Below are 27,991 nucleotides of genomic sequence, written 5' to 3'. Positions count from 1 at the left end.
GTAAACAGATACGGATAGTGAAAATGCAGGCAGGACATAAACGTTTGTAGGGCAGGTCAGGACAGGACCACCCCCCAAATCAGCAGCGCCACACCTGCCAGGTCAAGTAAGTTGATCGCTGGTGACATTGCAGTCCTTGTCCTGCGGACCAAGCGCCCATCTTCCCGGGAGCATTTTCTGCAAAAAAATTAATCATGCAGGTGCGCTCAATAATTGTGTCCACGGCGATTATCTTGCATCTTTCAGAAATGTACAGATTTCTCAGTTGCTTGCAATACGTGTCCTTTTCCAAAGGAGGTACAAGTATCCAGAGAAATGGCCAATGGAGCAGAGGCCTGACGGAAACTTGAAATTATCATGAGAATTAGCATTCCAGAATTGCTTACACTTCCATTGTTCCTACCAGAGGTCCAAAACACAGTTTAGGTTGCGACAGTTGAGGTCGTGAAACAACAAAAATGCGCGAAAAATGAGAACCTGCATATGAACTGAAAACTAATGAGAGGCTAGAGCAATGTAAGAGTAAAAATAGTGCTCAATCGATAGAACAACACCGAGATGAATGAAGAGCCCAGAACATGAGGTGATTGACAACCGGTAGAAATCCCGAACCCAGACGAAGATCCACAGAACCAGACCAGTGTATGAAGCTATAGGGCAAAACAGTAAACAAACACAGGTCCAAGTGCTCCTGCTCATACGACAACAGTCACAGACACAGATGTCCTCACAATTCACAAAGGCGCCAGACTACAGAAGCCTCAGGCCAGCAGAGCCGCGGCCACGGAAAGCGCGGACGCGGCGATGGTCGCGGCCACGGAGCAGCCGAAGGTCTTGGGCGCGGCGTTGGCGTGCGGGGACGGAGCGGCGGCGGCTCCGGAGGGCTTGGAGCCGGGGGACAGGGCGGGCACCGCGGAGGGGGCCTCGGAAGGGGCAGCAGAGGAGGAGGCAACGCGGATGTCGACCTTCTGCCCGGCGGCGCAGTGGCCCGGGAAGCCGCAGAGGAAGTAGTGGTGGCCGGTGGTGTTGAGGACGACCGAGTCGTTGCCCGTGGACCAGGTGGTGATCGGCTTCGTCGTGTCGCAGTTCTTGTAGTCCGCCTTACTCACCGCCAGCACGTTGTGGAACTGCTTCAGGTACGTGAAAACTGCAAACGTCACAACAGAACAAGGTCACAAGGATGTCGTCAGTCTCAATCGTAGCTACTTGCAGCAGTTGACGAACAAAATCAGTAGTAAAACGTCACCACGCATGATCAGTAGGTTTGCTGAAGAATCCAGTGCAACATTCGAAACAACATATAATTTACGTGAGATAGTGCCCGCTCCTCTTTCACGTCTTGCTTCAATCTAAATAGAAAAATATTAGCGGTCAGATCGGAGTACGTATGACGGTTAGATTCCTGAAGGCCATCGATGGTTCGGACCTAGCCGAAACCTTCTAGCGGTTTGACCGGTGTGTTGAGCGGTCGGACTGCCCAGGCGCAGAGGCGAAATGCCTCTGACGATCTGATCGGGACTTTGACGGTCTGACCGTTGGAACCTGCAATCTTCAAACTTAAATTCGAAGGGGTATTCTCCCGATGAGTACGAGCTCATTTGCAAAAGATAGAGAGTTCTTGTGTGTGAGAGAGCTAGGGTTAGAGAGAAGTGAGGAGAGTGTTAGATTTACCAAATCCAACCACTCAAGAGTGAGATTTGTAGGGAATTTGGAGCTTTCACTCTCTTGTTGACTCCAACCTCTTGTACTTCATCTTCACCAGTGGATTGTTTGCTCGTCGTCGCTCATAGGTTTTTTTTTCTCCGCAAGGGGTTTCCACGTAAATCTTTGTGTCTACTCTTGATTTAATACTTCTCTTGCCATATGTGTTGATTTCCCATCATCTAGCTTGCTATTAGAGCCATCTCTCAAGTTCATGGTGTATGGATGGCATATGAGGAAGGATAGTGTTCTTTGATATGTTAATGTTGGGATCATGGAGATTGATACTCTAGCAAGTTAATTGATATAAGTGTATGTTTGTTAATGCATTCATTTCCGTCAGTGGAAGGCTACGGTGGAAACACAGACAGAAAGGAAGGTCAAATATTTAAGATCAGACAATGACACTGAGTTCCGCTCAAGAGAGTTTGAGAAGCTTTGTTGAGATGCCGACATTATTCGACACTAAACCACAGCTGGTACTCCACAGTAGAATGGAGTTGTGAAACGTATGAATAGGACACTATTGGAGAGGAACTATTGCATGCTCTCTCATGTGGGGCTACCACAGAGTCTTTGGGTAGAGGCAGTTACCACAACACACTATTTAGTAAATTGCCCACCTTCTACAGCTATTGAATGTAAGACACCAGATGAGGTGTGGTCTGGCAAGCCACTTCATTATGATCACTTGAGGTTATTTGGTTGTCCAGGGTATGCTCACATTCGCCAGAACAAGTTGGAACCTTAAGCATTGAAGTGTGTCTTCCTTGGTTACGGTGATAGAGTTACGGGGTATCATTTGTGGTGTAAAGATTCTAGACCCCCTAAGGTGATCGTCAGTAGAGATGTAACCTTCGATGAGATGACGATCGTTACTCTAGCTTGTCGACAATTGGGAGAGGCTCCCACTTTAGGTAGAGCTTCTACAGATGGTGGTTCAGAGGCTGAGCACATAGCACAGAGGGTAACAATTTGAGGTGGAGACTCCAGTGACCGAGTCTACTACATTTTACAGTAGCAGGAACAACCATTATTGTCAGAGTCTGCAAAGGGTGTTCAGGATTACATTGATGAGGTAGATCATGAGGCAGATGTAGCTGATAGTCAGTAAGAGGATACAATTTCAGGTGGAGCTTCAGAGGCTTCAAACTCTCCTATAGCACATCATCTTCAACGATTAAGGAGACCACCACATCACTATGGAGAGTGGGTCACACCAGTTGCGAGAGGCAGAGGTACAACTGCTTTCGCTTTGACAGTTGTCGAGGATATTGAGCATGATGAGCCTAACACTTACAGAGAGGCAGTTCGCAGTCCTCAAGCAGCAGTTAGGTCCAGTCTATGACAGAAGAGATGGAATCATTGCATAAGAATTGCACTTGGGACTTGGTGTTGCCGCCCAAAAGACACAAGATTGTTGGTTGTAAATGGATGTTTAAGCTCAAAGATGCTTCTCCAGGAGTTGATGCTCCAAGGTACAAGACTATATTGGTGGCAAAGGGCTTCAATTAGAAGGAAGGAATTGATTATCATGAGGTATTATCTCTAGTTGTGAAGCATACTTCGATTCGGGCTTTGTTAGCTTTGGTTGCTCTATTTGATTTGGAATTAGAGCAAATGGATATGAAGACCACGTTTCTTTATGGTGAACTTGAGGAGGAGATCTTTTAGGCACAACAAGAGGGTTTCGTGGTTGAAGGCAAAGGAAACCACGTTTATTTGCTAAAGAAGTCATTATATGGCTTGAAGCAGTCTCCAAGGCAATGATACCATCGTTTCGATTCTTATGTTAGTAGTCATGGATTTAAAAGTTCATATGATACTTGTGTGTTTTAGCAAGTTCTTACAGATGGCTCAAGGGTGTATATGTTGTTTATGTTGATGATATCCTTATTGCAAGAAAGAGTCGATATGCTATGATGAAACTAAGGCCATGCTCAAGAGTAAGATTGAGTCGTAGGATAGGGTGCAGCTAGAAGGTTGTTGGGTATGGATATTCATCGTAGACTTTGGCTTTCTTAGAGTCAATATATTGAGAAAGTTTTGCATCGTTTTCACATGTCATGAGCGAAGCCCGTTTCTACTCCATTGGCTGCTCATTTCAGGTTGTCTACTTTATTTGGCCTAGTGGATGCAGAGGAGGAAAGGTACATGTCTAGAGTTCCTTATGCATGTGCAGTTGGCAGTTTGATGTTCGCTATGGTTTGCACACGTCCTGATATTGCACATGCAGTTAGTGTTGTGAGCCGTTTCATCTCAAAGCTAGGCAAAGAACATTGGAAAGCAGTTCAGTGGATCCTCTGGTATCTTAGAGGCACAAGCAAATATGGTTTGATGTTTAATCAAAGGGTAGCAAATCTGGGATAGGTTGTTGGTTGTTCTGATTCTGATTTTACCGGTGATCTTGATGAGAGGCGCTCCCTCACTGGTTATGTGTTTCAGCTTTGTGGGTCTTGTGTTAGCTAGAGGGCAACTTTGCAGCATACAATTGTATTATCCACCACAAAACCTGAGTTTATATCTTTGGCTGAGGCAGTGAAAGAGGCTATTTGGTTGTATGATTTTCTTGGTGATTTAGGCATTGCGTAAGTTGATCGTGTTGTCTTTTGTGATAATCAAAGTGCGATTCACCTTGCAAAAGATGAAAAATTTCATGAGAGAACCAAACATATTGATGTGCGTAATTTCTTTATTCGGCTTCATGTGAAAAAGAAAGCTTTGTGTGTTGAGAAAATTGGCACAAAAGACAACCTGACTGATATGTTAACCAAGGTGGTCCCAAAAGCCAAGTTTGAGCATTGCTTGAACTTGGTTGGTGTCCGTGCTCACCCGAGTTAGCTTCATATGGAGCATTGGAGGCGGTGAGGTTATTACATGTTAATTGATCACTTGAAGATGAAGCATTTGAAGTTTGAACATTTGGCATCAAGAAACTTGATGTGTTGGCTCTATGGCTCAATTATCGCTGAGGTGGAGAATTATGATGTGACTAGCTCCTCTTTCACATCTTACTTTGGTCCAGGCAGAAAAATGCCAGCGGCCAGACTGGAGTATGTGTGGTGATCAGACTCCTGGAGGCCATCGATGGTTCGGACTTGGCCGGAATCTTCTGGCAGTCTGAACGGTGTGTTGGGTGGTTGGACCGCCCAGGCACAGAGGCAAAATACCTCTGGCGATCTGACTGAGACTTTGACGGTCTTACCACCGAAACCTGCGATCTCCAGACTTAAACTCGAAGGGGTATTCTCTCGATGAGTACGAGCTCATTTGCAAAAAGGAGAGTTCTTGTGTGTGAGAAAGCTAGGGTTAGGGAGAAGTGAGGAGGGTATTAGATCCACCAAATCCAACCACTCAAGAGTGAGATTTGTGAAGAATTTAGAGCCTTCCCTCTTTTGTTGGCTCTCACCTCTTGTACTTCATCTTCATGGTGGATTGCTTGCTCACCGTTGCCCATGGTTTTTTCCCTGTAAGGGGTTTCCACGTAAATCCTCGTGTCTACTCTTAATTTGGTACTTCTCTTGTCATATGTGTTGATTGCCTAGCATCTAGCTTACTATTAGAGTCATCTCCCAAGTTCATGGTATATGGCTAGTTGGCATATCAGGGAGGATAGTGTTCTTTGATATGTTGATGTTGAGATCATGAGGATTAATGATGTAGTGAGTTAATTGCTGCAAGTGTATGTTTGTTGATGTATTGGATAGCTTGTAGTCGAGTAATTTAAAGTTTAGGACTTTGTTCTTGTTCATGCACATAAGATTCTTAAACTATTCAGTATGCACTTGATCATATTAATGTCCTACTGTCAAGGGCCCCTGGGACATATAAAACGTCCACATCCTCATGGACAAACTTTTGGTTGCTGGAGAGTGGAGACTGAAACAGAATGAATTATCGAGGGCAATTCATATCAGCAAGATCCTACCAACCCACTCAATCGCAATCAGCGGATCCGGTACGCCTTTAATTAAAGCACTCCAAATCCAAAATTCCACACTATCTGGCTACCTGCATCCATACCAATAGACCACAAGTTTACTCTCCATCCACTCTAATGGACAGATAGTTTAGATATGATCGGCAAGGACAATAGATCTTAACTATCATGCAGAGATTCAATCTAGAACCACTTAAGGTAACCAGATAAAATCCATACTAGTTTGACTTGAGTGGGAACAAATGATATGATCACCATGCTAACTTTACAGCTCATGGGCCTACCTCAATCTGGTACCCACATTGCAAAAATGGTAGTTTGGCACAATCATAGACCCTTTTTGTCTTTCTGGATAGGCTATATACATTTGAGATTCTTTGATTCCTCTACGCTGAAGACGATATACACGCAGTCATCTTTCGGGCCCAGAGAGGCAAGGGCTACCAACCAGCCAAGAAATTGCTCAGAGAAAAGAGCAGATCATGATTCATGAAGCATACAATGAGAGCGCATGCATCATCGGTGAGTTGACAACAGGTCCCAACATTATTTGACAAGTTGCAATAAGGGTTTCAGGCAGATGTGGAGAGCAACACATCATGGTACCAACTGAGTATAGCTAGGATTGAACGAGGAAGAGAAAGCATGGTCCACCAAGAAAGTACTGCGTTGGTGAGTGGCGATAGCGAGTGGAATGATGATCGATCAAAGCATGATATTGATGTTAACCATCTTCGGATTGTAGGTTTGCCTAGGCTACAACCCTTTCCATTTTGATTCCACAGTGTGAGGCTTTGGAGCAAGTACCCACTGACGATGCAAAGCACAAGCTAAAATCAGTTTTCCTTAGACACCAAACTTGCTTCGGTTGGGGACTTTGGGGTCCTGCAAAAGCACCTTCGTGTGCCTTCAAATAATCACCAGACATGTCTAATTGCCGCTGTACCAAAAGCATGAAACGCGAGCAACAAAGCAAACAGAGCCGTTTGGAGCTAAAACCAACACGATGGCTTTGCCTCAGCGTGCCCGGCTAATTTCCGTCGGCGGTTCCAGTTCCACACACCGATCCTAACTTTTCCACGCACAGGAAAAGAAAGGTAAAGCTAAAGCAAGCTGGCCTCTCGATGAATCGGGAACATGCGATCCTTTTCCCTTTGGATAGCGACTAGCGAGGCATTCGCGCAGGTGACTGCGCGGTGACATCACGGTTGTAGAGAGTCAGACAGCCTGCACGTCGAGACGTCCGTATTTTCCTGCTAAAAGCTTCGCGAACAGAATAACAGAAGAGAACAGGGCGGGACGAGAGACAGACAAGGCGGAAAAGCTGGCTGGCGAGAACGGCCGGTGTACCGGACGAGTGCAGCGCAGCGGGCGGCAGCAAAGCAGATAGAAAATAGGCAAATGGCCAGTGGCCGCCAGGCGCGACCACACACCCACGGGGATTCCTGAGCTGGTCTCCCGTTTCCCCTCGTCCAGTCCTGCTGCGATCACGTTGCTCGGGCGGCCGCGCGGTGCCCGCCCGACGTGAGATCCAGCTGCTAGGTGCCGTGCCGCACCCGCACCCGCACCCGCCAAAAGCGCCAGCCGGGGCACGGCCGCATGGCTGGCGCGGGTCACTAGGGTTGAAAGGGCCGCGTCTGGGTCGTCTTCCGGAAGCACGCTGCGGTGCTGCTGGCCAGCCGGGCCGTTACACTGCCCCCACCAACCCAGATCGATCGGTGCGACACTGTGTTTCCTAATGCTCCGTCACATCGGCCATCACACAAATAGGATTTCGTAGGTGCTGCTCCTGCAGTCGTAGCGGTCGATAAAGTCCGGTCGATAAAGTCGGCCTAGTTATGGCGCCGGACGCTTACGCGCGGTGATAAACGAGGCCTTGACTCGAGCCGCCGTACCGCGCCACGCCACGCCGCGCCGCGCCGCACCGCACCGCACCAGATGGGCGTGAACGACGTCGGGATATGAATGGCAATCAGATACAACATGTACGAATAGTGCTTATCTATATTTATATTTATTAATTTTAACCCATCTACCAATATATTCACGAACGTCCATGGGTAAAAAATCAATCCTAAATCTATTACCTGTTGATATACCTGTTTACTCATAAGACAGCACGACGACGTGACGTGACAGGGCAACGTAACGGAAGTGGCAACGAGATAGGGTGGCGGGGTGAGATAGGGGCAATAGGGTGGCATGGGGAGGTATGAGGTGGCAGTGACAAGACAGGATGGATCGGAGCGATGCGACACGTGAACGATGGCATAGCGAGGTGGATTAAAATAAAGTATTTATATGATGTAGAATATTAAAATTTGGATATGATATATTTATATAACATAATATATTTATATAATAGGTATACGAATTTCACGAATATGAATATGTTTTACATATATCCGTACTTATTTACCTGTCGGATAGTATTTTTTTATCTATAAATACACTATAAATATCATTTGCTAATCATATCTTATCTTATTTAAATATTTATCCATAAACAAATAGATAATTAGAATAAATTATCATCTCTAGACAGATCGCAACGGCCAGCGCGCATACTCGTGTACGCTAGCGGCTGGCGCCTATTCACTGTTGCTCGAGACGCAGACGTGAACCATTTTTGGATGCTTCCACGTGTGGAAGAGGCTGCCAGTAAATAGCAAGGCTTTAGGATAGCGACGCGCCGGATCCAGCACTTGGGTGCCGCGCAAGCGCAATTTTTTAAGTTGGTATTTCTAATTTTTAAAATTTATAAGTTGAAGTTATAAGTACAATAAAAATATTTGGATAAATTATTTTATTTTAAAAATATAAATTTAAAGCAGTGTGTTCGCTGCTGGGACTAAGTGTCCGCACGCGAACGAGTTTTTGCTCGGAATTGGAGGGGGGCGCTTCCGAAATTCTTAGCGAACACTACTGCTACGTTCAATTTTCTTTTAACGTTATTTTAGTCTTTGTTATACAAAATATAATAATTTTTTTTATATAACATGCTTACTCATCTCAATTATCCAATATTCAATTAATGTTACATAAGTCATCAATTCAACACACTAATTCAATTAAAACTCCACATTTTAATAACATTTAATATGGACACTCTAAGTAAAACACCACTTAAAATCTAAAACGACATCTATTTAAAAATAGAATTAAATTTTTAAACCAGTATCTATTTAAGAATTAAGTAGTAAGTTATAAGTACTACTACTGGAAGTCTGAAAGTGACAAAACACACTCTGTATTAGTGGTATACTTCTTTGGTGTAGATGTAGAGAAGTGGACGGTGAAGTGCTTTGCTAGGTGGCTTCCACTTGCTGTGTGACTTTTGCCAAAAAAAAGCTAGTTCATGAGGTGCTACAGTTACACTACTCTGCTACTCCGGTTCTCGGTTCAGGAGACTAGAAGTTTTCCTTGGAATTTTGCAAAGCTTGGCACGCAAAACATAGTAAAACACAGGGAGCGTAGAGCATTCCAGGAGAGGTCTCATGGTCGATCTTCGGATTTCACCAACAAACAAAAGTGGGGTCTCTTCACATCAAAATTCCGAATTCTTTCTAATGCGCACAACACAATTCTGAAGAAAAATATAGTGCGTAGCAAGAGAAACGGAGTGCTGTGTGCGAGAGAGGGCGAGATTTGAGACGTACCAACGGCATCGCCGACATGGAACGTCTTGGAGGCGGCCCAGGCGGCGTAGTTGGGGTTGCCCATGACGGTCCACCCGGTCTTGTCGCCCACCTCGTACACGGCCGCCGCCGCCACCCCCGCCCACATCACCGCCGCCGCAAGCGCCGCCACGGCCACGGCCGACACCCTCCTCGCCGCACCACCCATGGCAGCAGCAGCAGCAACGAAACACGAGCTGGAGAACGAGAGGGAAAGAGAGACACTTGAGCTAGCTCGCTCCTCCCCTTCCCCTGTTGTTCCTGCTCACTCTAGAGTGATGGTGGCAGCGGTACTGAGGACTGACCCGCCGGTTAAATAAAGCTCAGCGGCTTTCCAGCCCGGCTCGCGGCGCAGGTTCCCGGAAATGCCCCTGCGTTTGGTGCGTGGGGTTTTACGTGTAATGTCATGGCCGTCGTTGGAGTGGGCTGTCATGTTGGATTTGTGGATTGGCTTCAGGCCTAGACAGTTGTGAAGGTCGGACTACCTATGCATCAGCTGCGCAAACTATCCAAGAACTACGAAAGAATGCCATGGCATCGGCTCTCCTCCTCCCCTGTGCTGCCTCTCCCCCAAATCCAATTCTCTGATCCTAGCTTCTTGCTTCTTTCCTGTCTAGATACTATTCCTATACCATGACTCCATTTCTTTATCAATTGTATCCCTAAAATACTCATATCATCGGTGGTTTTGACAATACATTATCTCGTTCGGTGTGAATCGATGTTTGATTGATTGGGTTCTGTGACACCGTGCTGTAATTTCTTGCGCTCGACGTTGTTGTCCCCGGCCTGACCAGGGTCCACGCGGTACCGCCCGGCGCGGGTCGCTGTTCATGGCTCGCGACCACTGCTCCGCTGCTTTGCTTCATCCGCGCGAATCTGCACATGGGGTGCAGAAGCGAGGGAAGGGAACGTGTGGATGCCGAGATTGGCCTAGTTTCGGTTAGCGGTGGATCAGAAAAAATTAAAAGGATGTACCTGATCAAATACGCATATCAAATATCATATACATTATATCACAAGTCTAATAAAATTAACATTCAACTTAAATAAGATAGAATATAAATTATTTAAATAAGAGTATCAGTTGGTTTTACATGATATAAATTGCAAATTATATTAAAAAAATATAACTTCAATTTCACACGACAATGACCTCTATTTTGGAAGCACTTGATTACATCATCAACACACACGGTAAAAACATGTCTCACTCTATAAATACAACGAGACATCTTTCAACAGATGATAATTTGCTATTCAGAATATTTTTGCTATGTTTCATCAGAGAATTCAACAGAGCATATGTTTGCTATTCAGAATTTAGAAATCAAAGTTAGTACTAAATAACTATGATTATCAATCAAATGCTACGATAGTTCTGGCTTTAGAGTTTGATTGATGCTACTCAAAATTTGATTGATGACTATCCATCGGCCGGCTATGTGCCTGCATGTTTGCCCCCACCCCTCCGAATGAGATGTGCATAGGATGATTGGGGGGAAATCAAACTAACCCTACCATTTGATTTCTGAATTTGATTGAAGCTATTCAGAATTCAACAGAGAATCAATTAATCAAGTATGCTAGCAGTATAGAGTTACTTACAGACCATGGTCCCTGGTCCATGGTGCGTGGGCACATGGGCGGTGGTCGGTGGACATCGGTGAGATGGCGACTGGGGTTGTTCGAGTAAATCTTTTTTTAAGCGTGCCCGCTTCTTACGAAGTCGCACGCTACTCTGACAGCGTCACCCCTTTCTTTTTTTGGTCGCGAGTAGTTCAGTCTGTTTTTGAGTCACATGCATCTCTGTTTTCGAGTTAGCGTCAGGAAGAGGCGAGATAGGGTGGGCCCACTGAGATACGAGGTAATCTTCATCCATTGTTGTTCTAAAAGTTAAGCATGTCATTTATCTTTTCTATAAGTTTCAAGCTAACTTATTGGAGAAGTTTTAACACCTTTGTTGTAAGCTTTTTTTGTTGAAAACTTATTTTGTAAAGTTTGCAAAAAAAAATACTAAAACTTTGTACACGAAAGTTTTAATACTTTTGCTGTAATTTTTTTGTGTAAAACTTATTTTGTAAAGTTGTACACGAAATGTGTTCACTACAACCTTTTTTTTAGTTAAGAACCTAAGTTTAGATAAACTTTTTCATATAAAGTTTTGTTCACTTAATATTGTTGGCTAAAAGTTTTCTATTGTAGAAGTATTGAATGAAACTTTTTTTGCAAAATTGTTCTAAAATGTTATTCACGAAAGTTTTGTAGACACAATTTTTTTACACAACTACTTACAAAGTTATTTACAAAAGTTTTATTAGGTTGTGTCGGGAGATACGCGCGGTCGACTGGCTGGTGCTGGACTGGGGACCGGGAGCGTGGGCGTTGTTGCCGTCTCGCCGAATGGCCTCACGTCGCACGTGAGGGAGGATACCGAGTGACAGCGGTCGGCGGAGGCGGAGCGGCGCTGGAGAATGGAGATCTGGTGAGTCGGCGACCCCAACGTCTAGTAGTACAGTTGGAGCCCTGATCGACGGTCGCCTGAGTTGATTGGGGAGTTGCCGAATTAGGCTGACCGAATTCAAAGGTATTCTAATTATTATTATCTCTGGGTGGACCTAGGCCCACACGGTGACCTCTGATCCGCCCCTGGGCTCAGGCAGAGCGCATGGCGCAACGGGTAGGGGAGTCCTAAATTCTTCATGCCGTCCACGGATGCGTAACACAGACATACGCGCCGGGGCCGGGAATTTCCAGGATCACAGGCTCGTTTCAAGCCAAATGGTGCTGGCCCGATGTGCACAAGATTTTTACTTGTGCCTACGTGTTTGCCGGTAGTGCAGCATGAGTAAGACGTCAAGAAAATTCTTTTCCGGAAAGTAGAAAAAATAAAGTCTGGCTCCAATCACCTAGGTTTTGGAGACACTATGTTAGTCTAAAATAAATATCATTTTAGATATCGATACAGTTCTCAAAATACAACCTTAATTATTAATTTTTATTATAATATATTATAAAATATATCAAAAATATATTATTATAAAAATACTTTTCAAGACAGATCTAACTATGTAATTTTTTAAATATCTAAACTCAATATATAAAAATAATAATTTATAGCTAAAATTTGAAACGGATGATTGCACGTAACCTAGAATGACACTTATTTTGTACCGAAGAGAGTAGTCGATAAAAACATGTTCGTGCTACAAATTGCTCGTGAGTAAGTTGACGCTAGACAATAAAGCTGGCCAACTGGATCGGGCTAAATGGCCCAGCACTAGGCACAATGACTTTAGTTTGACTCAGGCATGACCCGATAAGATAGCTAGATGGGCCAGATCTTCACGACAAGTCTAGTCAGGTCATGCCTGAGCCAGTGATTTCATCACGACAACACCCATAAAACTACTCTGGCTCATACATCTTTAATTATGTATCTTTTGCTAATTGTTAGCCATCTCAACAAATCAATTCTATATTTATATTTATGGATCAAGACGAATTTGATCATCAATATAGCAACATCTTGAAAAAATCTACATAGAAATAGACGGAAAATATGTAAGCTTTACTAAGCACAATATATGCATCAATAAATCATGTACAAGAACTACAAGTTAAATAAGACACTTGAGGAAGCATATTATATGTTGCAAGAAAAAAAATTAGAGTTCCTAATAAAATCATATAAATTTTGGAGCATAGGTTGTATCTTTTTTTCTTCTAATAAAAAGTTTTTAATAAATCAACCAATCACTAAAACTCATTTTAACAAGTCACACGCCATACCGTGGGCCACACCTGCCCGCCGTACCAGCCCGGCGGGGCACGATCGCTCACATGCCATACAGTGGACTACGTCTTCAATACGTGGGCCAGCACAGCATACCTTATTTAGTTAGTTAAGCCTGATAGGTCGTGCTTTAACATGGCCATACCTAGCCAGATCGGTCCGTCAGCTCCAGCAGGCCAGGTCTGCTAGACGATAGGGGCAGGTTACATTGGTAGGGACTAGTGGTCCGAAGTCCAAGCGAGATTCTTCTAGCATGTACCAGCTAGTACCTCCGCAACATGACAACGAACAGACGGCAGCGTTGATTGGTGACCGGCACTGAATTACTGATCGGCCGAACCTGCACGTCGGGCACGAGCTTCCAGAAACGGAGGAGGACGGGCACGGACGACGCATTCGGGTGTCGCGTGTCCGGCAACGTGTCTGCGTGAACCGGTCGGTGCGGTTGTTGATACTCAGCATGATGGCACCATGAGCTCAGGCCCCGGTCGTTGCAGTTATTTTATAGTTTTAAAATAAAAATTGCAAATTGTCCAAACCGAGGTCACGAAAAAGAAAAAGTTACTTTTAGAGGGAAAGCCGAAGACTCCTGTTTGTAATACGTGTTTATAGGTGAATAATTTTAATTCATCTGTCATCTCAGGTACAGTATGCCCCTATTTATAGCCTATATCCAACCACTTCACGCTAGGATTTACAGTTACATCCTCTCAACTGTCACATTCTCGACATATTCGGGGGTATTATGATACAATCAAGTACATTTGCATAATTACAACTGTGACATGAGCGGCTATATGGGCATCGACGTCCATTTGTGGTCTTCGGTCAGTCTCATGACTACGTTGTGGGCCTCTCTCCGGCTTCCAACCGAAGCTTCGCCACGACCTTCGCTCCTATTCTCTGGCGCCATGGGTTGACTTTCGGCCTTTAGCCGAAGGCACGTCAGAGCCTTCGCCTACACGGGCTAGCGAAGTCGCTGATCAATCTTTGGCCTCCGACCGAATGTCCGCCGCAGCCTTCGCCTACACGGGCGGGGGAGGTTGCAGACCAACCTTCGGCCTCCGACCGAAGGTCTGCCGTGGCCTTCGCCTACATTTCCTGAAACACAACTGCAACACCTATAAGTGCTCAGCCACCAGTAGACTTCAACTTGCCATCTGACTGGGGCGGGAGATCATCCCCAACAGTAGCCCCCTATAGGTAAGGTTCATCTTCGAGGGGCCGCGCCTGTAAATCGGAAGATGTATCTCAACGCCGTCCCCTTCGGCCCGTCAAAGGCCAGCGGGGGCTAGGTTGAATTTTTGCAGATTGCCCCCTCAATTGTTAGTTTGCATTAGATTTTTTTTAAGTTGGTATGACCATCCTGCCCCTATACAACCGTCATATCAATGGACGTTAAATGTCTTCGCTGCATACCGAAACGTCTTTTAAGGCTACGGTTCAACTTTCGATGCGTCTCGTTTTAACCGCCTCTCCCCCCTTTTCACCGCTATAAATACAAGCCACGCGGTAGTTTCTTTTTTTACCGCGTGAAATCGCTTAATCTGCAGCTCTCGTACGAAGTGTCTCGCGTTCTCTTTGCTTCCGAAGTCTCTCACCATCTTAGCTTCCTCAGCTCAGTGCGATGGCGCCAAAGGCTAGATCAAATCGCCCGAAGACTTACTGGATTGGACAGTCCAAAGTAGATGACGAGGTGTTAGTCGGGCTCGTAAAGGAAGGATTGATCAGCGATGATATCTGCCGAGTTTCTGCCATCTATCAGAATTCTGTGCACTTCATTTCCCAAAATGTTTGTTGTAACCATGAAGGTGTCCGTGTGCGGGTAATCCAGAACCCTCATGTCATCCTGTGAGAATGTAATGGGCACATTGGACCATCTTGAGTGAACATAAGTTGGCCCTATACCAATGTGGTTAACCCTTCGCACATATTTTTTTCGCTGCCTCTTCGATTCTATTTCCTGATTGGATCCTCCTGACATTGCCAACACTACGTTGTATCAACGTTTCACTGTGCTTATCGACCTGCTGGTCTCCGGGGGGGCTTCGATCGTTGGTCTTGGTGGAGGCGGAGGTAGCTCTGCTTGGAAAGAAAATTGTCCAGCCGTCTGATCTGGCTGGGCCGAAGCTATGGGAATATATTGTTGTGCCGACGCAACCATTGGTCGCCACTAGTTAGCGAACGTTGTGCTTGGATTGCGGTTCTGATTGTTTTCCCATGCTTCGCCATGCCTAAATTGTGTGGCGTGATGCACGATTCTTGCTTGATCGAAGGATTGTTTCGCTAAGCTTTCTTTCATGGCCATGACCTGTGGGCACTGCTCAGTCCTATGACCAGCGCCTTCGCCATGTAACCCACAATAGAATGTGGCCGGGTCATATGGAGCCCATCCACCTCGGCCTCCTCGGCCTCGCCCTCTGCTACTTCGGCATCCTCGAGTAGCCCCACTTTGCCCTTCGCTTACCGCCTGAGCAACTTCGACTGGTCCGGAGTCTATCTGATTGACCTCTTTTTGTTTCATTGTATACTCGGATGCTTCGGCTTTTCTGACATGCCTCAATCGGTCTCTTGAGTGTCCAGTGCCTGTTTCTCTGGCTAACGTATTTGTTTTTAGTGCTTTCGAGGCTACCATTTCATTCTTCCTCAGAAGGTGATCGAGCTCGGACCTTGCGTACTCTTCCATCTTATTGAGGAGCTCTTGTACGCTCCCTGGCCTCTTTCTTGTAAGTTTTCATGTCAAACGTCCTCCTCTGATACCCTGTATGGCAGTATCGATGATTGTGTCTTCGCTCAGGCCTTTCGCCTGACAGCGAATGTGTACGAAGCGACGCATATAGCTTTGCAATGTCTCCATTGGCTCCTGCTTCAGTGCGAAGAGATCGCTTGCGGTAATCTTGTCCGCCTGATTTGCTTGGAAATTGCTGTATAGGGTGTTGCGATGTTGCTCCCATGAATAAATGGATCATGGAGGCGATGCGGAGTACCACGACCTTGCTATCCCTTTTCACGGCCAATACAAAGGCCTTCGCCAGTGTTGCATCGTCTCCTCCAGCGGATTCGACTGTCGCCTCGAAACTCATTACAAATTCTCTTGGATCTGACTCTCTGTCAAATATTACCACTCTAGGCATCTTGAAGCCCGAAGGCCACGGCTGGTTCTGCAAGCCAATGGAGAGCAGAGACTCTGGATTGTCTGCGCACGACCGTTGCCGAAGGTCCTGCGCCGGTCATGTTGTGATTTCCGACGACGTCACATGGTGAGCCATTTCCTCTACGCGATGCAGCATATCGATCTCTTCTTGCATTTTCTTCAGTGTTTTCCTGGCTTCTTCTGCTCGCCTGCGATATTCTGCGGCTTTTCGACTTGCCGCCAGGCTATCTAGCATGTGTTTTTTTTGCGCAATCTGCCTCTCCAATTCTTCGGCTTCCAGCCTGGCTATTCTTTCCTCTTGTTTCTCGTCTTCATCTTCGTATTCTGCGAAGTCATCTTGGTCATCCCACTCTTCAACGTGCGCCTTCCTTCGCTCTTCTGCCGAAGCCTCGAAGCAGGCGCTAGCGTTAGCTTCTACGACCCGCACTGCTCCTACGTTTTCCTATACGGCCGCTTCGTGGCTGTCTCCGTTGTCTCCTGGGGCGCGACATCAACACCATCGTGTTATTCGCGCTCGTCGAAAGCTCCTTTGGTCGAAGCGTTGCTTGGACCCAGCACCGCCGAAGGGGGCCTTTCGGCCAAAGCCCCGGTTGCAACCGAAAGCTCCGACAATGTCTCCGATGTACCAAGTGGCTTTGTCATCTTTTTGGGTTGCATAGCTTCGGTCTGTTTGATCCCCGCGGACGGTGCCAACTATTGGAACCGAGGTCCCGAACAAAGAAAATCTTCGCTCTGAGGCTAAGCCGAAGGCTCCTGGGTGTGACGCGTGTTTATAGGTGAATAATCTTAATTCCTCTGTCACCTCAGGTACATTATGGTCCTATTTATAGCCCGTACCCAACCACTCCACACTAGAATTTATAGTTTCACCCTCTCAACTGCCACATTCTCAGCATATTCGGGGGTATTATGGTACAATCAAATACATTTGCATAATTACAACTGTGCCCTGAGCGGCTATGTGGGCCTCGACGTCCATTGGTGGTCTTCGGCCAGTCTCATGACTACGCCGTGGGCCTCTCTCCGGCTTCGAATCGAAGGTTCGCCACGACCTTCGCTCCTGCTCTCTGGCGTCGTGGGTCAACCTTCGGCCTCCGGCTGAAGGCACGTTAGAGCCTTTGCCTGCACGGGCGAGTGAAGTCGCTGATCAATCTTCAGGCTCCGACCAAAGGCCCGCCACAGCCTTCGTCTACACGGGCGGGGGAGGTCACAGACCAACCTTTGGCCTCCGATCGAAGGTCATCAGTGCTCAGCCACCGGTAGACTTCAACTTGCCACCCGAAGGGGGGGGGGGAGATCATCCCCAACACAAATATATATGTTTATTTTGAAAAATTGTAAATCTAAACTCATATCGCCTCCCAACAGGTGATATATTTAAAAATAAAAAATTATTATGTTCTAATGCTCTCAAAATTCAAAATATTATTGAAATTGTAATGAAAAATTATGCGGTGTAGATGAGATTATCCTCTAGCTCTCGAAAAAATTTAGATAAAAATATGACTTATACAGTAAGAAAAAAAGATAAATTTTAGAACGACAGAAGTGTAAATTTGTAATTTTTTAAAATAATGCATATATTTCAAAATATAAAAATAATAATTTCTTCGGTTTTCAGGTGCAGCGAGCACAGTCCGGCCCAAGCCCGCGTGGCGCGAGCCCATGGATTGGATCACACCGTCGCCATAAACCCTTAAGCTCTCTCCGTCCCCTTATCCACACCCACTCTCCTCTCCGCCTTCCCTTCGCTCCACGCTGCGGATTTGCTGCTACCACCACCGACATGGCGCTCCACGCCGTCTCCCCCGCGGCGGCGTCCTCCCCGCCGCGCGCCTTCTCCGTTCTCCTACCGCAGCGCCCAGGTCGGCTCCTCGTCCCAACCTACCTACCTAGTACTATGAGACCGCGTTACTCCGGAACGCGCGATGTGGTGGTTTGTAGAGCTGGACCATCCTGTGACTACTTCCCACTGTTGTTGCGTGCCTTGCGATTTCGTCAGCGGCTCTGTAGTGCGAACGCGACGAGGTCCCGGACCTGAAAGCCTGCTCAAACTTGGTATCATGTGGGAACCATTTCAAGGATATATCTGTGTTTAAATCATAAGAGGTCGTAGTCCTTTAATGCAAGAGCATTTTATTCAAAAGCACATCGAGCGCCATTTTACAATATTTGCACCCAAACCATTGGTTATTTGCTTGCCTGCTACTCTGCCACTTAAAAATTTACGTTCCTATTCCGTTTTAAGGTATGCAACTACATTGCATTTGCGATAATGCCTAGTGATACTTACTGATCATTCCCGCCAATGTTGTGTCAAATTAGTGATCCAAAATTGTTTGGGTGGGGTGCTAATGTGTGTAGAATGACTGCAGAGGATATTACAACTCAATACTCGTAATCTTCAAGTGCTCTGTTTACATATTTTGACTTGAAATGAAATTTATAATGTGTCAAGGGATCACCAAGAAATGCCGTATTTTACAGGCTGTGCTTATCTTGCAAAGCAATTAGTCTTGACGCGCTCCTCTACAAACTTCATGAGACTTCAGGGTGGAACAATGCACTCTGACAAGAGGCGAGTGGTTCCAGCTTTAAATATCCGTCCCATTTTAATGGACCTTCACTTCTTCAGATTAATATTCATTTACCTGTGAGGGAGTAATCTTCATTTGCTTGTGGTTCTCATGTTATCAGAGCAGTTTTGACGCATGCCACCATTGAAGAAATTGAAGCTGAAAAATCTGTCATTGAAGACCAAGCTGTAAGTAACAAAATTTTTTGTGTTGAAAAGGCCCTTAAGCCTGCTCAAGTTTTGTACCTTTAGTTTTAACTAGCTGCAGCTTTGTATATTCAGAAAGAAAAGATGGATAAGGCAATCGAAACAGTCCAATCTAACTTCAATACTGTGAGGACAGGGCGTGCAAACCCAGCCATGCTTGACAGGGTTGAGGTTTGACGACTCATCCTTGTTCCTTTTTCCTGTTATGAAGTAGTTGTTTCACGATCAAATATGTTCGTCTGTGCTGGACACAACTTAATGACTTAGTCCTTTTTGCATGCATGTAGCTGCTGTTCTATTTTTCTGCTTAACTGAAGCTATCGCAACATAGTAATTCTTTCAATTCAGTCACAGTAAATATAAAATGCTGACTGATGGCAGAAGCGCAAAATTGTGTGGCCAATACCATAACGCACAAGAGATTATTTAGAAACGATTGGATTGTTCTGTTCAACTAAGGTTGAATAAGAGTGTCTTACAGGTTGAGTATTATGGAACTCCTGTGAACTTGAAGAGCATTGCACAGATAAGCACTCCAGATGCAACTTCTCTTCTTATCCAGCCATACGACAAGTCTAGGTAAGCTATTTAACCTTCCCAGCACAGAGTTGTTATCGAGTCTTTAGTCCTATGAGTTCACACCCATATGCTGCATTCAGCCTCAAGCTTATTGAGAAGACAATAGTTGCTGCAAATCTTGGTGTAACATCAAGCAATGATGGAGACGTGATACGTATTACTGTCCCACCATTGACATCTGATCGCAGAAAGGTTTGGGTTTGGAAATTTATTTGTGTATTACATGTGTCACTTGCTATGTCATCAGGAAAACATTCCTGCAAATTTGAGAAAGGAAACTCTCTGGATACTAAACTACAGATTCATTAAAACAATCAGAATTTACTAAGTGCCACCATATACTCCATGTCTCATGACGATAGTATGTTGTAATAACTGAAAAAAAACGTCAATTTAATTTATAAAAGTGGTCAGCAAAGAAAGTTATTTTGTTTCTGATAATAAATGTACATGTCTTTCATTCATTCTAATAGTAGTTTAGTAATTTGTATCCAACACCACTTAGATGCTAATGTAAACAAACCTACAACTAAAACTCGGTTTCTTTGCATTAAATGGTTTCTGAACCTTGTGGGATCACCAACCAGCACCTTTGCTAATAAATTTTACCAGTCCTAAGTAAATTTAGTCTGGCATTGCCCAGGCCTAGGTTCAGCGCTGACTAGGCTTGGAAAAATAGGGCTTGGTGGCCAACTAAGCCTGGCCCAGAACAGGCAGACCATAACCATGGAGCACGATCCACGGCCCGGCATGGGTTCTCAGGTCTAGATTATAATATAGAGTGATAAACATTGTGTTTTACCTCATATAAGTAGTAAATGATATGCTTATAGGCCTTGAACTGATAATAAAATAATTATCACTTTGTTACCCATCTGAAGTTCTAATTTTTTTTGTAGGAATTAGCAAAAACTGTTGCTAAGTTAGCTGAAGATGGCAAGGTATGATCTAAAGTTTTACCTCATTGATTTTTTCACTATGTTTTCCCTAGAAATATTTATTTTAGATCTTTCTACTGGGGCTTTCTGCCTTTTAATTTGAGCTCATACTAGGAATTACTATCCAGTAATTTCTTACTGAAAGATCATGTGTTCTGTTGCTCAGTTTAGATGTTAGTAAATTATGAACGTGATGTATACGACTGACTGTTGTTTTTACAGGTTTCTATAAGAAACATAAGAAGAGATGCGATCAAAGCTTATGATAAACTGCAGAAGGTCTACTGTTCTCAGTTGGGTACTATTTGTTGGTGCTATTGTACCTTAGCGATGAAACTGAACTATTGCATTTGCTTATGTAGGAAAAGAAACTTTCTGAAGATAACGTGAAGGATTTATCAGCTGATCTACAAGTGAGGATACTTTAACCTTTTCTCCTGTAGCTGTATTGAGATTCCCAAGGATGTGCCGATTTCCCTAGGAAAGCTTATCCATTAGATGCAGTGGCGACTAACATCTCATACAAATTCTGCAGAAAGTCACAGACGAGTACATGAAAAAGATTGAATCCATCCAAAAGCAGAAGGAACAGGTACTTCTATCTGTTTGTTGACCTTTTTCAGTAAAGATCTCCTGTTTGTTGATTCCATGTGTCCTGTCTTACGCTAGATATAATTGGCTGACTGCCACATTTGATGAAACGGTTTATGACACTAGATTAAACTTCTGAATAAAATAGCTTTCCTTGACGTGAAAGAAGAACTAGTGGTATTCCGAAGTTGTTCATTAATTGCGCTAGAGTTTCACGAAGTGAATCAAAATTATCTGATTTTTTCAGGAACTGATGAAAATTTAGATCTCCGCCTGACTGTAAAACTGGTAAGTTACATCTATTCCTGTTGGTATTCTCTATGAACCCCAGCACGTGTCGACGAAATCGGCATGCAGCTATAGCCCGGTGAATTTTGCACCAACAGGTTTTCTTAAGCAATTTCGTCTCTTGATGGCTACCACTGCGCCTGGGATGCGGTTTCTGGGTTGGAGCCTAGCTGAAATTGATGGATGCGACTTCACACAACGTTGCTGTGCTCCTCGTTTCCCTTTTTGTAATGCTAGTAAATAGGCTCTCATCACCGTCTTGTCCGACTGCTACATTGTCAATATTTCTCACCGTATGAATCAAGCGTTCTACGATTTGTTACGGCCTACTCTGAAGTCTCAGTTAATGTTGTGTTTTTTCCCTGAGGCTCAAAACAATTTCGTTCTACAGAATTGGGACCAGATACTGACATGTGGGCCCCCTGGTCACTAATGCCACTTGGCTCTGGTTGACGGATCTGGTATGTTCGTAATCTTCGCTGGAAATCTCTGGTTAAATGCTGATATCATCAGAGATGAAAAGGATGTCTTGTTTGCTACGACTGGTCACCGGTTGCATCCGGTTGAGGCCTCAGATACCACCAAGCCAATTTGCACGAACTGACGCATCGGCGAGGGGTCGACACGTCTCGCGCCGACGACGGGGACAGGCTGCGACAATTTTACGGACGCTGGTGCAGTGGTGCCGCTCCAGCGGCGGGGCCACCCCGGGTTGGATCCTCAGGCTGCCGTGGCAACAGGTGGGCCCCGGCAGGTCCCGTCCTGTATTCTCCGGCGGAGAGTCAGTGAGATAGTGACAACAGCGATGGTGACTCTGATAATTACGAGGCATACCCATTCCACTACCGCCCTAGCAGTAGCAGTAACAGTAGCATAAATAGGTCAGCTGATTGATGATGACTGTCAGGACAATAATTGCAACAGCAATCATGCAGTCACTTTCCATGCATCCACGCTCTGTGTAAGCATCGTCTAATCAAGGAACATGATTAGACGATGCTTAGCAGCATCTTAGTTGCATTTCACCGGGAAGAAGTCCAAGAACCAAGGAACACAAGGAAAAACAGGGCTCGCTAGAGCAATCGAGCTTTGGACAAGGTTTTTCCTTTTTTTTTTTTAAAAAAAAACTTTTTTTGGCCAGGACAACGATCTAAGAACACGGAAAAGCACAACACGAATCGATCGATCAGAGAATGCCGTGCTGCAGCGGGAGAGAGACAAAGCCCAGTCCTGAACCGGATCACATGGGCAGAAAAAGCGCAGCGCGCGCGGCTAACCTCGACGAACGATCAAACGCCGCGGACGCCGGAATCAATCGCGAACTCGGAGCAGAGCGATAGGAGATGGCGCCGCACGCACTTCGGTGGATCAGAATCCTCGGGAACGAAAGACGAAACAGACCAGAGATAGAAGAATGGCCAGCGGGAACTATGCCGCCGCCCGCCGGTGGACGGCTGGCGGGCATCCGGCATGCATGCATGCATGCGCTCCCCGTCAGGTCGCTTCCGGCGAGCTCCGACTCTTGAACTGAAGCACCGGCCCGCGATGATGGTGACAGCAATGGTGAAGCCGGCCGTGGTATATCTAGCATCCTCCGTCTCTGCAGCAGCGCGCCTTTATATACGCCACTCTAGCTGACCTGTCCCCTTTCTTTCTGTCAGCTCCTCCGCATCACTCACGTGTAGGTAGCAGGAGTAACACTGTTGGGGGAGCGAGAGCGAGAAAGGAAAAGCCGGACCATAGCCACCGAGCAGCTGGACCGCCGATGCTGATGCGTGACCACCTAGCTAGCAGTGCGCAGAAGATCCGAGCCCCGCCCCGCGGCAGGTCCACCAGAACAGGCCGCCACCGCGCCCCCACGGCTCTGACAAGACGGCGGGCCCCGCGAAGCGGATTGGACAGCGGGGCCCAATGATGGCGCGCGGTGGGGCCCGTGACTGCCTGCCTGCGGCTTGCCCCCGCGCGGTGGTGGGCGACGGCGACCGTGCGATCTGCCACGTCTGCTCCGCTCCCATTGGACGGCGCGGATCAGGGGTCACGGTCGGAGATCAGACAAGGTAATCACGAAGGGGTCTCGTGTGGTCTGGATTAGCGGCTCGAGGTAAGGATCCTTTGTTTGCCGTGCCGGCGGCGACCGGTCCAGGGACAGAGACTACTGGTAGTAAAAACACACGTGCTTCGCGGCTGCCTTGCCCTTGCCTTCGTTCTCTCTACTAGACTACTGTGCCACGAACGTGATTGAGAAACTTGATTCTTTTTCAAGTCCTGATCTAGAACTTGCAGATAAGGTAGTCCAGGTTCAAACCACGCACGTCTCCAGACTGTTGTGGAACAGCTACAAGCCTACAAGGACTACGACAGTATTGCCACATGAATATGAGAGGTCGCAACGGTTCTCTAACGAGTGCAGCACGTCAACTCGGCACAGGAAAATGTAGGCCACGGACTGCAAACATTGTCCTGGGTTCATGCACCTGGGGAAGTTGCTCGGCGATGACATCAACGGTTCCGTACGTCTGCTGGGTTCAGAGCAGACGCCGTGGAAGTCTACGTTTACGAAATGATGCTGATTGGTATTGTAAGGGCTTGCGCGCTTTTAAATAAGTAAGGGTGTGGTTTTTGAAGCGTGGATTTAAGGATGTGAAGAAGGTTTAAGGGTTGAATTGGAAGGAGTAGTGAGTACGAAGTTTTTTTATTTGTAATAGAAGTAATCTCACTGGTTTGGAACTGTAAGGAGCTACAGTATAAAATGTTAGAGAATTATAACCTAACAGTCAGGTGCTAGAGTAATACTAATGTGTTCGTGTGACTCGAAAAGCGATAGTAAAGTTCTTAGTATAAAGAAGTAGTTCAATTACGAGTATAGATGTCGAATTCAGTTGGCTTTTGATATGATGTCCAAAGGTGAACAATTCTCTTTATGAACTCTGATGATTATAGTTTTATCTACTTATGTGACGATACGAGCTACCGTGCTGTTACAGTAGATGTTATCAAAATCAAGATCTAAAATGGAGTTATATGCTTTGGGGAGTTACACATGAGTCAAGACTAGAGAGGAATATGATTTTGCTAAAAAAAACAGTGCTGATAGAAGAGAAATATACTTAGTTGTAGGTGGAGTCATGGAGTATGAAATTAAAGGGATAACAGTGTCTCTGTAAGGCGGTGAGTCTGAGTGAAACTTATTGGACAACTCTCGTTGAATGGTAAATACAACAACTTAAGTCCAGTGTATATGGAGGTTCGCACATGACGACTTCAAGTGGTAAATTATTCGTTAAGGTGATATTTATTGGATATCTGTCGAATAATTATATGAAGTTGGTTACACATAGAACTTAGAATCGTATTAGCAGTACATAATAGAGTTAGAGTATAACTTTAGATGGAATCCTAGTAGGATTCCCGTAAGTAGGCATTCTCACAAATATAGGGAGGAGCGATCGTAATCATGTCTTAAGATGTAAGTTTTGATTGAACTTTATTAACAAATATTATGTCTCTAGTATCGCCTATAATATGTATCGTCTTGAGAGATTGATTCGTTGTTTCCACTAATAGCTAAATTTGCTAACATTATTTCTTAACGATACACACCTACTCCCTGTTAGATTGGGTCTAGTCACGTGCATCTGTTTGATCCTTGGATCACATGGTTGCAATGTGCTTGGCCTTTCTCAAGAAGAATCAGCGCATGCTTAGCGTTCCGGTCACGGGAATAAGATATTAAAGTTCGATCCCTCTTCCAAAAGGATCTCGGTTTGCTTAATTTGATGACTAAGCCCGAGTAATAATAAGTATCACAACCCCACCACGGCGACGTGTGCCATGAGCGGGGTCCCTGCGTCCCTCCCAGATTGAGAAAGAGAAAAACGACTGAGACCCCAGCGAGTATGTATAAATAGTGGCGAAACAGTGGCGTTTGCACCATTGGCGTTGCATGCTTTCTCACAAGCATGAAAGAAGAACCGAAGCATTCGCTCCTACCCACTTCCTATTCTTCGTTGCAAGGTGCGGTCACCGGACGGCGATGATCACCATTGCCGGCTCCCCTCGTTCGGGCCAGCTTATCAGACGAACATGGTGAGCCAAAAGGCGATGATCCAGGGAGTTCCTATCGATCTCATGCAATGCTTGGCAGCTTTGATCTCCTTTTTCCGCGTTTAGGTGACCATGCCATCACTGCTGCCTGGGCCCTAGATTTTGTCGCCGTGGGTTTTTTCCATTGCCCCTGTTCTTGTTTCCGCTCCTAGCTACTGCCTTGCCACAGTCCCAAGAACAGGGATCCTTGGGCGCGATAGCAATGGCTCTTCGTCCTTTCTCGGCTTCTCTTGTACCCTTCCACATTAAATCCTCACAGCAGCAGTCCAATACTACAACTAAGCTCACTCGCCCAGATCATTTCCCCTCTACAGATTAGCACAGCATCATCAGGTTCCCTCTTCAGCACCACACCTGATTAAGTGTTTCAGTTCAGGTGATAGGCTGCTTACTAGCCTACGGAGTACACTAGAAGGTCTACCACACGTCACTCCTACTAGCCACTGAACAAGCTATGACAAATTTCTTTCCCATTCCTTTTCTGATTTCCTCCATCGTTCTTGCCGTAAGCCTTCTCGAAATCCATCTCTTTTTTCCCTTTTAAAACTGTATTCATTCTGGCAAGACAAGTGTAGGGATCGATGATATTTTAGTAAAATGTGAATTAGGATATTTAAAAATCTAAATTAAATTGATTTTAAAAATATCACAAGATAAATCTATCTCAATTTCTACCTAAATGTACTCTAAATTTATCTAGTGTATCTATTTTACTACTCAAATGATTGCAACCTACTCTAACAAGGTAAATTATAAGAATGTAAATATAAAAATGTAAATAAGGGTAGAGAGACGAACTCGGTATAAGGGATTTTTATCCTGTAATATCGATGGCATGAATACCACCCCTAATCTACGTTGGAGCTCTACAAGGATATACTACTATCAGCAACCGATCACAGCTCTTGAGCCACCAAGCCACTAAGTCAAAACCTCAAGCCGGATGAGCCGTCAAGCCACAAAGGTAAGACCACATCACTAGCTTCTATTCCGATAATTTGTCTTCGTGATCACTTCTGAGCTTAAGCCACCAAGGAAAGGATCTCTCTATCTTCGTACACATGTCTTACCGCCGGACCACCAATACCCAAGATATCAACGAGTCACCAAGACTCCATGGCATCGGCATACCTCTCGATGCAAGCTCGGATCACCTATTGATTCACACTATAGGAAGCAATCAGCTAGCAATACTCTCTAGGCCTAATAATACTAATCACTCCCTATCTATATGCTAATTGCCTTGGATGATCACTTTTAACACAGGCTTGGATATTTTCTCAAGTATCACTGTGTTTCTCTAGACTCAAGCACCTTCAAATGACTGAGTGGAGAGATATATATAGCCTCAAACTTGCCAACTAGCCGTTAACCTAACAACTCAGAAAAGCTGTTAACACTGGATTATCCGATAACAATAGTAGTACAATCACCGAACAATCTAGTGAGTACAATATCATAAACTAACCGTTGTATTCCACTCAAAGTCATCATAAACACCAGACACTGTGGTGTATATATCATCTACATCACTGGACTATACAGTGAGTACATTTGATCCATCCGAACTTCTGCAACCTTCTATGTAAATTGCTTTGGTGTGCAAAATACATATCATCGGATCATCTGTGAGATATTCTTTAATCCGGCGTGATCCTCCTGTGATAACATGATCATTTGATGGAGCTATCTGTATTCTCCCTTTTATCAACAATGTTCTACAGCTTCTACCCATTTGACACTAGATCATTCGGTGAGGTAAAGCTACCGCTAGATATAAACCTCTGGTGCGTATAATTCTTTCAGCATCGAACCATTCGGTGAATATATATTTTTTTCTAGGACTTCTTCAATTCAATCAAACTTTGTCCCGATTACGTTAAATTTTTGATGTATTACATCTACGAGACTTGCTAACATATATTCTTATAAATATATTAATCTTAATAACTATTTTATCATTAATTATTATAATTATAATTATACTTTAATAGTATCATTTTTCTATAGCACGTAAGTGCTGAAGTGCATGCCACGGCCACGAACTGCTGTGAATATTCCGCGCAGGGATGCCAGCCAGTAACGTAAGCTCTAGTACCGCAACAAGTTTACCTGTTACCTCGGCTGGTAAAGAAACAGTAGGCGGAGCAGGGGAGCAGGGTCGCCTATTTGAGGGCTCCAGCCTCCACCGCCCCTGCCGCGAGCTGCTGGCAGAATAGAGAACAGCGACGCCGATCCTGCCGGACGGGCCTGCTTGTCAGACGGACATAGTTGCGGAATCCGATGCTGTTGGAGGCGGGGCCGACCCGTCTGGATGTGGTGCTGGGGGGTAGCAGCGTGTGTTTGCTAGGCCATGCCATGCATGATTCATGTGTTGGCAGTGGTAAGGTATCCCAGGCGCGATTGGGGGTGTGAACTGTGAAGTGATGGAGATGTAGGGG

General features: G+C 45.2%; 2 protein-coding genes across 3 annotated transcripts; one reads left to right on the top strand and one right to left on the bottom strand.

Moving 5' to 3' along the window:
- Nucleotides 1-517: 517 nt before the first annotated feature.
- Nucleotides 518-9,620, bottom strand: LOC133892455 (mavicyanin-like). The gene is made up of 2 exons (XM_062333245.1): nt 9,301-9,620; nt 518-1,147 (listed from the first exon to the last, which is right to left on the bottom strand). Exons 1-2 carry the CDS (start codon nt 9,485-9,487, stop codon nt 762-764), a joined length of 573 nt encoding a protein of 190 aa, XP_062189229.1. The 5' UTR covers nt 9,488-9,620; the 3' UTR covers nt 518-761.
- Nucleotides 9,621-17,973: 8,353 nt separating this feature from the next.
- On the top strand, nt 17,974-21,768 carry LOC133892905 (ribosome-recycling factor, chloroplastic-like). 2 transcript variants are annotated; one of them, XM_062333895.1, is made up of 12 exons: nt 17,974-18,133; nt 18,756-18,846; nt 18,966-19,032; nt 19,126-19,221; nt 19,532-19,629; nt 19,710-19,821; nt 20,529-20,570; nt 20,790-20,846; nt 20,930-20,980; nt 21,103-21,159; nt 21,406-21,446; nt 21,545-21,768. In XM_062333895.1, exons 1-11 carry the CDS (start codon nt 18,055-18,057, stop codon nt 21,421-21,423), a joined length of 768 nt encoding a protein of 255 aa, XP_062189879.1. In that variant the 5' UTR covers nt 17,974-18,054; the 3' UTR covers nt 21,424-21,446; nt 21,545-21,768. The 2 variants fall into 2 exon arrangements, with proteins under 2 accessions (XP_062189879.1, XP_062189878.1); XM_062333894.1 differs by having other exon boundaries at nt 21,406-21,768.
- Nucleotides 21,769-27,991: the final 6,223 nt, after the last annotated feature.

This window comes from Phragmites australis, chromosome 15 (assembly GCF_958298935.1).
Source record: "Phragmites australis chromosome 15, lpPhrAust1.1, whole genome shotgun sequence".
NCBI lineage: Eukaryota > Viridiplantae > Streptophyta > Magnoliopsida > Poales > Poaceae > Phragmites > Phragmites australis.
Note: the sequence above shows the minus strand (reverse complement) of the source record. Positions and strands in the feature narration are given on the sequence as shown.